The sequence below is a fragment of the Castanea sativa genome, chromosome 6, assembly GCF_040712315.1.
Source record: "Castanea sativa cultivar Marrone di Chiusa Pesio chromosome 6, ASM4071231v1".
Taxonomy (NCBI): Eukaryota; Viridiplantae; Streptophyta; class Magnoliopsida; order Fagales; family Fagaceae; genus Castanea; species Castanea sativa.
This window is the reverse complement of record NC_134018.1, coordinates 62513434-62524505: the sequence shown is the minus strand read 5'-3', so window position 1 is coordinate 62524505 and position 11072 is coordinate 62513434. Positions and strand designations below refer to the sequence as shown.

At 33.8% G+C, this 11072-nt stretch overlaps 3 protein-coding genes across 3 annotated transcripts; 2 read left to right on the top strand and 1 right to left on the bottom strand.

The window, feature by feature from the left end:
• The first annotated feature begins 1085 nt into the window (after nucleotides 1-1085).
• Nucleotides 1086-5595, top strand: LOC142640327 (protein trichome birefringence-like 43). Its single transcript, XM_075814387.1, has 5 exons — nucleotides 1086-1351; nucleotides 3773-3944; nucleotides 4464-4639; nucleotides 4758-4916; nucleotides 5283-5595. Exons 1-5 carry the CDS (start codon nucleotides 1086-1088, stop codon nucleotides 5593-5595), a joined length of 1086 nt encoding a protein of 361 aa, XP_075670502.1.
• A 306-nt stretch (nucleotides 5596-5901) lies between these two features.
• On the top strand, nucleotides 5902-6780 carry LOC142640326 (uncharacterized). Its single transcript, XM_075814386.1, has 2 exons — nucleotides 5902-6493; nucleotides 6682-6780. The coding sequence occupies exons 1-2, from the start codon at nucleotides 5902-5904 to the stop codon at nucleotides 6759-6761; spliced, it is 672 nt and encodes a 223-aa protein (XP_075670501.1). The 3' UTR covers nucleotides 6762-6780.
• Nucleotides 6781-7235: 455 nt separating this feature from the next.
• On the bottom strand, nucleotides 7236-8114 carry LOC142641417 (uncharacterized). The gene is made up of 2 exons (XM_075815852.1): nucleotides 7586-8114; nucleotides 7236-7397 (listed from the first exon to the last, which is right to left on the bottom strand). Exons 1-2 carry the CDS (start codon nucleotides 8097-8099, stop codon nucleotides 7246-7248), a joined length of 666 nt encoding a protein of 221 aa, XP_075671967.1. The 5' UTR covers nucleotides 8100-8114; the 3' UTR covers nucleotides 7236-7245.
• Nucleotides 8115-11072: the final 2958 nt, after the last annotated feature.

Here is an 11072-nt window from a genome sequence, read left to right as displayed (position 1 = left end):
AAATAAAAGACATTGTTGACGAATTTCTTTAGTCGTTGAATATAATGATTAGCGAAGAAAATATTAGGTTATGAAAAATTTTGTCACGTATTTTTTTTATTAAAAAAGTTAAACAATTTAGCTACAAAAAGTTTTGTCGTACATTTGGTGACCGAGATTACGCGAAATAAGGAGCTTTTGTGATTGTCACTACAAATCTTCTTTGTTGTAGTGACCGACAAGTTGGTTGGCAGGTTTTCTCCTCTAAAACCCAAGCTGGACCTAACCATGAAAACCACCAAGTCTGGTAATGTCCAAGCAAAATCTGGCAACAATCCAACAAAGATCTACCAAATCCGGTGAGATTTTTTTTTTTTAATACAAGATAGAATTTTTACTTTAGCCTAATCTAAGTGTATGTGTGTGTGAATTTTCCTCCTAGAGACTTAAACCCCGGCCCTTACCTCTCACACCCCACAAGCATTTATACTTGTAGAGTAACCGCCGCAACAAGGGTACGCGGTGGTGAGATTTCTTAAAGTTACACCATATGTAACTTTTATATATATAATATGAAATTTGATAATTATGATAATTGTTTATAAATATTTATGATAGTTGTGTTTATATATTAAATAGTAAAAATAAAATTTGATAATTATGATAGTTATTAATGAGCATTTATTATGAATTTATTTTTATATGAAACTATTAAATATATAATTAAGATAATTATTAGTGGGTATTTATTTCAATTGTTTTTGTTTATGGAAATACGTCTTCTTTATTTAAAATAAATATGATGTGGCAAGATTCTAATTAAGAGTTTAAATATAAAATAGAATTTGTAATCTTCTGAATAATTATTAACACCAAGCACGTATGGCCACCTAATATATTCTACAATCCACCTAATATATTCTACAATCCATACACATTGTTTCTATTCAAAATCACATAAATTGTGAGTTTCATTGACAAACCCTCAACAACAAAAAAACAAAAAAATTTCTCTCTCTCTCTCTCTCTCTCTCTCTCTCTCTCTCTCTCTCTCTCTCTCTCTCTCTCTCTCTCTCTCTCTCTCTCTCTCTCTCTCTCTCGTGGTCATGGGAGCTTTTTCTATATCTGTTGCATTGCTACTGCTTTCTCTTTTTCACCAAGCACACAGTGAGCATTCTTACAAGGTGGAACAAGCTGTAGAGAGAGGCTGTGACCTTTACCAAGGGAATTGGGTTTTCGATAAATCATACCCTCTTTACGATAATTCAAGTTGTCCATTCATTAAGAAGGAATTCAATTGCCAAGAGAATGGTCGGCCAGACACAGATTATCTCAAATATAGATGGCAACCCACTGGCTGCAACTTACCAAGGTACATTCATACCCTTTTCCAGATATCTTTTTATTTTGCCTTTTCTTAAATTTTGCATTCTTTATACCAAATCCTATTTACTTTTACAAGAGTGATTTCCATATTCTATCATTAAATTACTAGAGAGAGAGAGAGAGCCCTTTAATATTTTAGTCTTAAACGGATTGTGTAGCCTTTATTTAATTTCTTTTTTTCTTTTTTAACTATTAATAACTTATATATCCACACTTTGGTGGTGCCTGAACTTGGGACCTAAATATATACAACGGGTTGGAACTCATAATCTTACTTTGCACTTTACACTTATTAGAAAAACAATGTGATTTGAGTTATAACTTATTGGCTTCAACCTTAAAGATTTAATACTAAAAGTTTGAGCAGTGTTACCATTTAAGTAAGTGCATGCATTGGAGGCTCTGGCTATGGATTGCAGATTATCTTGACGTAGAATTTAAGATTTGTTGATTGATTCGTGATGAAAAAACAAAGTCGTCTAACCAATGAATTGTCCTTTCTGTTGTAACAAACCCACTCCATGTGTGTAGTGTACCCACACTCTATGTGTGTGTGAGGGAGAGAGAGTCATTTGGTTTTTGTCTTATTGTTTATTTTAGAAAATATCTTACTCATATAATTATATTTTCTTAAAAATAATATTTTTTGAATTTGAAAAAAAGATGAGTTATATATTTTTTATTTTTATAATTACTATGTGTATATGGAAATATCCTTAAAAATGTGTTTGTTTTTATAATTTATTTTTTGAATTTATTATAATTATTTTTTTGGAAATATATTAACTGTAGAAATTATTACACCTACTAAAAAAGAAATAGTTATTCATAAGGAAATACTATTTCCTGTAACAAAAACATAACCATTAATATAAATTTTATGCAATGCAAATAGATCATAAAATTAATATTTTCTAAAATGATAAATTAGCTTCAAATAGAGCTAAAAATTCTATTAATAGAAAATTAGCTTCAAAAACTTTATTTTAATGGATAATTAATTTAGATATTCCTCTTGGGGTATGGATTATTAGCTAGTACACGTTATTACAGCAATTAATTATGATGTTATTGTCAGGATTTATTCATTGCATCAAACATTTTTTCTTCTAGTATACCATGCATATATAGTAACAATTACATCAAAAACAATATATTTTTAACTCCTTGCAATTAGATAAAATAAGGTTTTGTTTTTGGTTTATTGGTGTTTTATATATATTTTTGAGACAAATTGGTCTAAAGTCTAAACTATATATTTGATAGTGTAAAAAAAGGGTATACAACAAAGTAATTTAATCTTTTTACATAAGAAAATGTAAAGGAATAAAATGGAACATAATATAATGAAGTATTTTGCTAGTAAATATTTTTTCAAATGTTAATAATGTTGTAAAATTTAAACTACTTATTTATTAATAAATGTTTAAAATTTTAAGAATTCTATGATAGAGTCTACCTAAGAATTCTTGTAGATCTCAATCCCTACCTTAAAAAAAATTTTAGAGGATCTCTTAAATAAATATACTTTCTTTAAAATATGGATTGTTGTTGAAGAAGAAATTATGATTAATGAAACTTTCTCATTCATGGATATACACTTAAAATTTAAATTTTTAGTATAATAGCTAGAATAATAACATAATGATTTTTTTTTTTATTGTATAGTTGCTCCAATTGCATTACTTCCATTCAACTAAATTAGTGGTAATGAACATCCAAATAAGATAAAGGACAATTCTTGTCATTTCCTTTCCATTTTGTTAGACATATTATGACCTAAGTCCAGCTAACAATTGAGTAACCCAAAGTTAATTTGTTTGTTCTACAATATATGAACCTTCAATTACTTAATGCCACTTGGGCCATAATATGTCTCACGTTATATAGGGATTATTGAACTAGTATTTTTCCTTCCTTCTCCTTATTTTTTTTTTTTTTTTTTTTTTTTTTTTTTTTTTTTTTCTTTTTCTTCTTCTTCTTCTTCTAAAACTGTGTTAGTTAATATTAACATAGAGAAGCAACATAACAAGAAGTGTGAATTTTTAAAAGTTTAAGAACACACACTTGCATGCATATTTTGACACAACTTAGACATGCAATAAGCGATGATTGGATTATCTTTTTAGTAAGTTCTAGTAGTTGACCTATGGGTAAGTATTAAGTAATGTAATGCAATCACATATTGACAAAATATACAAATTATTTCTAAATATATGGGTAAGTGTGTGTCTATATAATAAATTTCTTCTGGAGTCCAATAAAGTTGATTCTCACAAGTATCATTAAATTTCTTCATATGGGAACAATTTTGTTGTTAAGTGGCTGTTGACCATCTTTTGTGTGTGTGTGTGTATATATATAAACCCAACATCTTAATTGCACCCCGCTTAATTTGTTCATGTAGATTCAATGGTGGAGATTTTTTGTCAAGACTTAGAGGGAAAAGCATAATGTTTGTGGGGGACTCGTTGAGTGAAAACCAATGGCAATCACTCAATTGCATGCTTCATTCAGCTGTACCAGCAGCTAATTACACCTTGACCAAGGCTCAGTACATCTCTACATTCACATTCCCGGTAAGATTAATATGAGTTCCTTGAATTATTCTTAGTTTCACTACGTTCTTTTATGAAGGCTCATGACTAGTTAATTACGACTTGCACAAGTTAATTGATCTTAGATTTATAATATTTATATATGTGAGTTTGAATGAAGTTAACTTGCTGTAAATTTAAATAATGTTATTAAACTGTACGTTTTTTTTTTATTTTCGTAATTATAGTTTCAAAATATACCCAAGGGTTTATCAATAAATCATGAAACTAGATGTTTTGCTTTGCTTAACAAGCCCCCCACACACCCCCCCCCCCCCCAAAAAAAATGTAATAAAAGAAAATGTTAGATTGAAAAGGCTGATTTCAATATATTATTCCATTTACAAATGTGGAACATTTAAATTTGAAGATAGCTTTGAACTTAATCTAATCTCTTCACAAAATTAATATCCGTAAGAAAACTTCTAAATTCTATATGATTCCAAATTTTTTAGAAGTTAGATGCTAAAATTCCTCTATAACACATTCCACAATTCTCAGGACTATAATGCTACAGTGTTGTTCGACTGGAATGCATTCCTTGTTGACATTATAAGCACAAGTGAGGGGCGTGCTCTTAAACTAGACTCAATCGAAGGTGCAAAAGTATGGAATGGAATCGACGTATTGATCTTCAATTCCTGGCATTGGTGGACCCACACGGGAAGAAAACAACCGTATGTAGAACCCCTGTTGGTTTAATTTGGTTTATAATTGTTGTGCTTGGACTTTATGTTGAAGTTAATGGCTTTTCTATTCTATTCTTTGAATATTTAGATTTGGAATGTGATGCAGATGGGACTTTATTCAAGTAGGGAATAAGACGTACAAAGACATGGATCGCTTGGTTGCATACGAGAAAGCGCTGAATACATGGGCTAAATGGATAGATTCCAATATCGAACCCAAAAAGACCAAGGTCTTCTACCAAGGTGTTTCCCCTGATCATGCAAAGTAAGTACCCTTACTTCACACTCATGAGATGTGGTCACATCATGAAACGTGATACTGCATGTATCCAAAACATTATATACTTTTTCCTTACTTGCATGTTGTTTTGTTCCTCTTACTTCTAGCTAGCTTTGTTTTTGGCCACTGATAAATTTCTACTCTGAAAGTTCAATGATTTGGAGTAAAGAGAAAAGACAATTTATAACCATCCTATTTTTTTTTTAGAATCACATTATAATCATCCTAAATGTAGAGAGTCACTCTTAATCAATTAGTAAGGAATTTTTAGTTATTGTACATATTATCCTCAAAGCATAGAAAAAGAATTGCCTATTTTCTTAGATTTCTCTGTATGTTTTGCTGAATCAGTGCAAGTATGTGGGGGCAACCCAGTGCAAAGGAATGCGCAGGACAAACAGAACCATTGCATGGCCCAAAATATCCAGGAGGTCCACATCCAGCAGAGCTGGTGGTAGAGAAAGTGCTAAGCACCATGTCAAAGCCGGTGTACTTGCTCAATGTTACAACCCTATCGCAACTTAGAGTAGATGGGCATCCATCAGTTTATGGAAATGGTGGAAACAGCTCCCAGGATTGCAGCCATTGGTGCCTAGCTGGGGTACCTGATACTTGGAATGAATTCTTATATGCAACTCTCATTCAGAATCAGAGCTACAATTAATATATAGTCTCTAAATTGAATCAATGTGATCTGTTTTACTTTTATTGAACGAGAAAAAATGAATTTAATCGCACGTGACTACGGCATGCATTAATTAAGTGTAGCGACGTCGTTCCAGACTCAACTCGCTTGTCCTTAGAAGTTAATAATTGGGTTTTTGCTGATTTGTTGACCCATTTCCATATTGGTGGTCTCATCTTGATATACAGCTGTGTAATATTGGCGGCAGGTTAAAAACTGAATGTGTAAGGTTTCTATTGTGGCTAAAACATTGTTCAATTTGATGACATCTTGAATTTCTGAACAATGGATTTCGGGTTTCTTGGTGGTCTTCCATGGTTTAAGGCCCAACCAAACAATGATTCAGTGACAACCCTTAGTTCCATGAGTGCCATAGTTGAGCAACCTAAACAAAAAGCTCTTTTTGGTATCAAGTTGTGGCAATGGTCCCTGCTTTCATTTTTTCCATGGGCATTCAATGCTAGAGATAAAACTCGAACACCAACTACTATCAATAGAGGGTTAAAGAGGCGAGCGCAACCCCGCAGGGCTATTGACAATGAAGGCGTTGTGGCTTTACGCTTCAGACCATATGTTTCTAGGGTTCCGTGGCATACAGGTGCAAGAGCATTTCTTTCTCAGTTGTTCCCACGGTATGGACATTATTGTGGACCTAACTGGTCGAGTGGGAAAGACCATGGGTCTCTAGTTTGGGACAAGAGGCCAATTGATTGGTTGGACTTCTGCTGCTATTGTCACGATATTGGTTATGACAGACATGATCAGGCCGAGCTACTGAAGGCTGACTTGGTGTTTCTTGAGTGCTTGGAGAGGCCACATATGACTACGAAAGGAGATGCTCGTATTGCTAATCTTTATAAGACGATGTGCATTACAGGTATTCATTTCATAAAAACCCTGTTCTTTAATATGGTATACATTGCATTATGATTAAGCACACAAAAAAAAAAATGACATTTTGTTATGTAATTCTTTGTTGTGGTGGGAGGAGGCTGTTTTCTTTATGGGTATTGATCACTTTTCCTTTTGCTATTGTTCTGATTGTTATGTCCTCATGCTTGGCAGGTCTCAAGAATATACTAATACCTTATAGAAGCCACCTCGTGAAGCTACAGTCTGGACAAGCTGTGATTGATTTTGGATGATTCACATAGTGCATACAGTACAATTAGATTGTGGAAAGAAATGGTCTAAAGATGATTCACATCTTCAAATTTTAAATAGCAAAAGGATATTAACTATGAGGCTCCAATTTATCACTAAATGAAAATCAGCATTTGACATAAGCGTAAAATTAGCATATATAAATAAGTACGCTATTAAGAATGGACACAGACCAATTGGTAGAGTGAAAGGACGTAGACTACTAACTCTCAATGTTTAATAATCATAAGGTAGCAATGTCAATAGCAGTAAAGGCAGTTATGTACATTATATGTATTTCAGGAAAATCCAAATTAGATTCAGATATTTGACATTTTCCAACAAGGACAATGATCCTAAGTTGCTCTGTAGCTCTCACAGAGAAAAGCTTCAGAACAAACTAAAGACTAGAAAATGAGAACAAGTATACCTTTTACAGATGATCTGCTTCAATTCCATATCTTGTTAACTGTGACACATAGCTCACTATGTCTCAGAACTCATGACAGATCTTTTAGTTTTCTGAAAATTCCGACTTCTCCATTTTATGTTGCTTAGCCATCCAAAATCAATCACAGCTTGTCCAGACTGTAGCTTCACGAGGAGGCTTCTATAAGGTATTAGTATATTCTTGAGACCTGCCAAGCATGAGGACATAACAATCAGAACAATAGCAAAAGGCAAAGTGATCAATACCCATAAAGAAAACAACCTCCTCCCACCACAACAAAGAATTACATAACAAAATGTCTTCTTTTTTTTTGTGTGCTTAATCATAATGCAATGTATACCATATTAAAGAACAGGGTTTTTATGAAATGAATACCTGTAATGCACATCGTCTTATAAAGATTAGCAATACGAGCATCTCCTTTCGTAGTCATATGTGGCCTCTCCAAGCACTCAAGAAACACCAAGTCAGCCTTCAGTAGCTCGGCCTGATCATGACTGTCATAACCAATATCGTGACAATAGCAGCAGAAGTCCAACCAATCAATTGGCCTCTTGTCCCAAACTAGAGACCCATGGTCTTTCCCACTCGACCAATTAGGTCCACAATAATGTCCATACCGTGGGAACAACTGAGAAAGAAATGCTCTTGCACCTGTATGCCACGGAACCCTAGAAACATATGGTCTGAAGCGTAAAGCCACAACGCCTTCATTGTCAATAGCCCTGCGGGGTTGCGCTCGCCTCTTTAACCCTCTATTGATAGTAGTTGGTGTTCGAATTTTATCTCTAGCATTGAATGCCCATGGAAAAAATGAAAGCAGGGACCATTGCCACAACTTGATACCAAAAGGAGCTTTTTGTTTAGGTTGCTCAACTATGGCACTCATGGAACTAAGGGTTGTCACTGAATCATTGTTTGGTTGGGCCTTAAACCATGGAAGACCACCAAGAAACCCGAAATCCATTGTTCAGAAATTCAAGATGTCATCAAATTGAACAATTTTTTAGCCACAATAGAAACCTTACACATTCAGTTTTTAACCTGCCGCCAATATTACACAGCAATATATCAAGATGAGACCACCAATATGGAAATGGGTCAACAAATCAGCAAAAACCCAATTAATTTTCTAAAAATATTGAATTTCAGGTTTGAAAATCTTCCTAAAAAGGCGAGCTATCATAAGAGTATAATGGAGAATCTGAACTGTTATGTTAATGTATCATCCCTTACCAAATATATTGGCAAGTCATTAAAGAATATAAGTCTAATAGGTCCATGGGCTTTCTTTGATTATTTCAAACTCTCTTTTCATGTGAGGGTCCAAGGATCAAAGTCACCAAACCCTTCTCGTATTATCTATTTAGTATTTATAAGACTTCAATATTTATTTCTTAGTGGACAATAAACACCTTTTTTTAGTCCACAAGAAATACAAAAAATACAATTTAGCTCACTTCGAGGTCATCTCCTATTTAGAGCATCTTTTGTAAGTAGAGCATCCCAAGCAATTTTTCACTAAAGAAAATTGATTTAGGCAAATGTATATCAAGCATATAACATAAAGTAACACAAGGAAGCAAACCACAATATAACACGTACCGGATTTGTTATAAGGAAAACCCAAGAATTGGGTGGGGAAAACTCTCCACACCACCTACACCACTACACCAAGACATTTAGTTATTGAGTTATAATTAGTCACGTGAAATTAAATGATGCAAAGTAAAACCAAATTAATTACTACAACTCATGGCACAAGTCGCCCATATGGCAAGTTGTGGTTGGTGGAGAGATGTCCCCACATGGATCTACTATCACCCCTCCACCAACCATAACTCACTACATAGGCGACTTGTGGTACAAGTTGTGGCATCAGACTTTTTCGAAGGAAAATATGAAATTTTAGTAAGCCCCAAGAGTAGTTTTTTCCCCATACCCACCAAAATACAATCTCCCGGCCAAAATGAAAAATTAGCAATAATTTTCAAACAATATAATTAGTAGTTACTGTTTATAAACTATATTTTTTACTAGCATCTCGAGTCTAAAAGACTTAATTTTGGGCCTATAAATCGAGTTTTTGAAGGTCAATTTTTATGGTTTGATTCCGTCTGATATAACATTTTTTCTACGTAGCGTCCACTTGGAAATCGAGTTTCTAAGACTTGATTTATAAGCAAATATCCTAAGGGTCCAAACATAACAACTTTTAATACAATTTTCATAGCTTTATTTTACCTTCTTTCTCTTCTTTTCCCCTTTGTCTCTTTCACCTAAGTGTACCAAGCTAACAAACAAAGAAGAAGAAGCCACAGCCGTCACACCATCAGTTCGCCCATTCAGATCTATTAGTTTTTCTCCATCCTTTCGTAAAACCAACGTTGCAAATCTCTTCTTTGACCTCCGATTTGCAAAACCCAAGAGTTCGATCTCCATTTTGGAGACACACGCTGCCATGCGTGGTGGCCGTTGACCCACAAGCTATCACAAATTTCACTTCGACTGGTGGTTCATGAAACCAACGCCACAAATCTCTTCTTCGGCCTCCGATGTGTAAAACCCAAGAAGCAGGCATCCATCTTTAGCTTGACGCGCCTCCACATGCGGCCTGAAGTTTTGCCGTCGACCCACACGCCACCGAAGATCGATGTTGGCTGTGTTGCTCTGATTCCGAAGAACCCATGCCTTCTTCCTGCACTTTCAAAACCCAAGAACTGTGCTAGTAGTGGTTCTTGTGGGTTCTGGGGTTTTCATCACTTTGTATTTTGAGAATTTGGAGGAGGCTGGGAGAGACTTGGGAAGAACAAGAACAAGAACTTAGCTGGGTTTTTTTTTTTTTTTTCTTCGTATCCTCTATTTGTGGCTTCTGGGTTTTTGTTCTGAACAAGAACTCAGCTAGGTTTTTTTTTTTTTTTTTTTTTTCCGTATCCTCTGTTTGTGGCTTCTGAGTTTTTTTCTGTTTGTGGCTTGGAGGATAAATCGAGTCGCTAACTGTCGATATATAAATCGAGTCTCAGAGACTCGATTTCTAGGTGAGTGCCACGTGGAAAAAATGTCACATCAGATTATAGAAATAGAGTTTACAAGACTCGATTTATTGGCCCAAAATCGACTCTTTTAGACTCGAGATGCTAGTAAAAAATATAGTTCGTAAACAGTAACTACTAATTATATTGTTTAAAAATTATTGCTAATTTTTTATTTTGGCCCAATCTCCCCAAATTAGGGAGAAACTAGAAGAGAAAAGGAGAACAAAAACTTTGGACATAAAATGTCCTCCTAACAACGTTTCTTTGATTATTTTGATCTTTCCATTTTCCTCATTCTCCCATGGTTATTTTGTTCTTTCCATTTTCGTCTAGTTATTCTGCTTTGCTTCGTTGTTTCTTCTTTTTTTTTTTTTTCTTTTTGTTCATCCTTTCTTGTTTTTGTCCTTTTCTTCCATTACTTCTTATTCTTTTTTCTCGTCTGTTTGGCTTATTGTGATCATCTTTTTATTTTATTTAAAAAAGTGATCATTCATCCACTTTTTTTGTTGTTGTAAAAATAGTGTTTTTTTATCTAATAAAGACATGATAGTAAATTTATACAAACTATATTTTTTACTCTCTCGTTTTTTTCTTAATTAACCAAACAAATTTTTTTTTTATTTCTTTACTTTTCCACCTCTCCAACCAAACACAAATAAAAAAAACTAAAATTTCTCATATTCTTCCACTTTTCTATCCACTCACTATTTTTTATCATCTTACTTTTTTATCTCTCTAACTAAAGAAAACCTTAAACTATTGTAATATGGACACCATGATATCCAATCAAGAGAGAGTACTACTCTTTGGAACTTTTTTTTTTTTTT

Bases quoted from the DNA above. Each gene is read 5' to 3' on its own strand.
- LOC142640327 (XM_075814387.1), top strand. From the start codon at position 1,086: ATGGGAGCTTTTTCTATATCTGTTGCATTGCTACTGCTTTCTCTTTTT. The intron at 1,352-3,772 runs GTACATTCATAC...TTGTTCATGTAG, and splicing joins ACTGGCTGCAACTTACCAAG to ATTCAATGGTGGAGATTTTT. The intron at 4,917-5,282 runs GTAAGTACCCTT...TTGCTGAATCAG, and splicing joins GTTTCCCCTGATCATGCAAA to TGCAAGTATGTGGGGGCAAC.
- LOC142640326 (XM_075814386.1), top strand. From the start codon at position 5,902: ATGGATTTCGGGTTTCTTGGTGGTCTTCCATGGTTTAAGGCCCAACCA. The intron at 6,494-6,681 runs GTATTCATTTCA...CATGCTTGGCAG, and splicing joins TAAGACGATGTGCATTACAG to GTCTCAAGAATATACTAATA.
- LOC142641417 (XM_075815852.1), bottom strand. From the start codon at position 8,099: ATGAGTGCCATAGTTGAGCAACCTAAACAAAAAGCTCCTTTTGGTATC. The intron at 7,398-7,585 runs GTATTCATTTCA...CATGCTTGGCAG, and splicing joins TAAGACGATGTGCATTACAG to GTCTCAAGAATATACTAATA.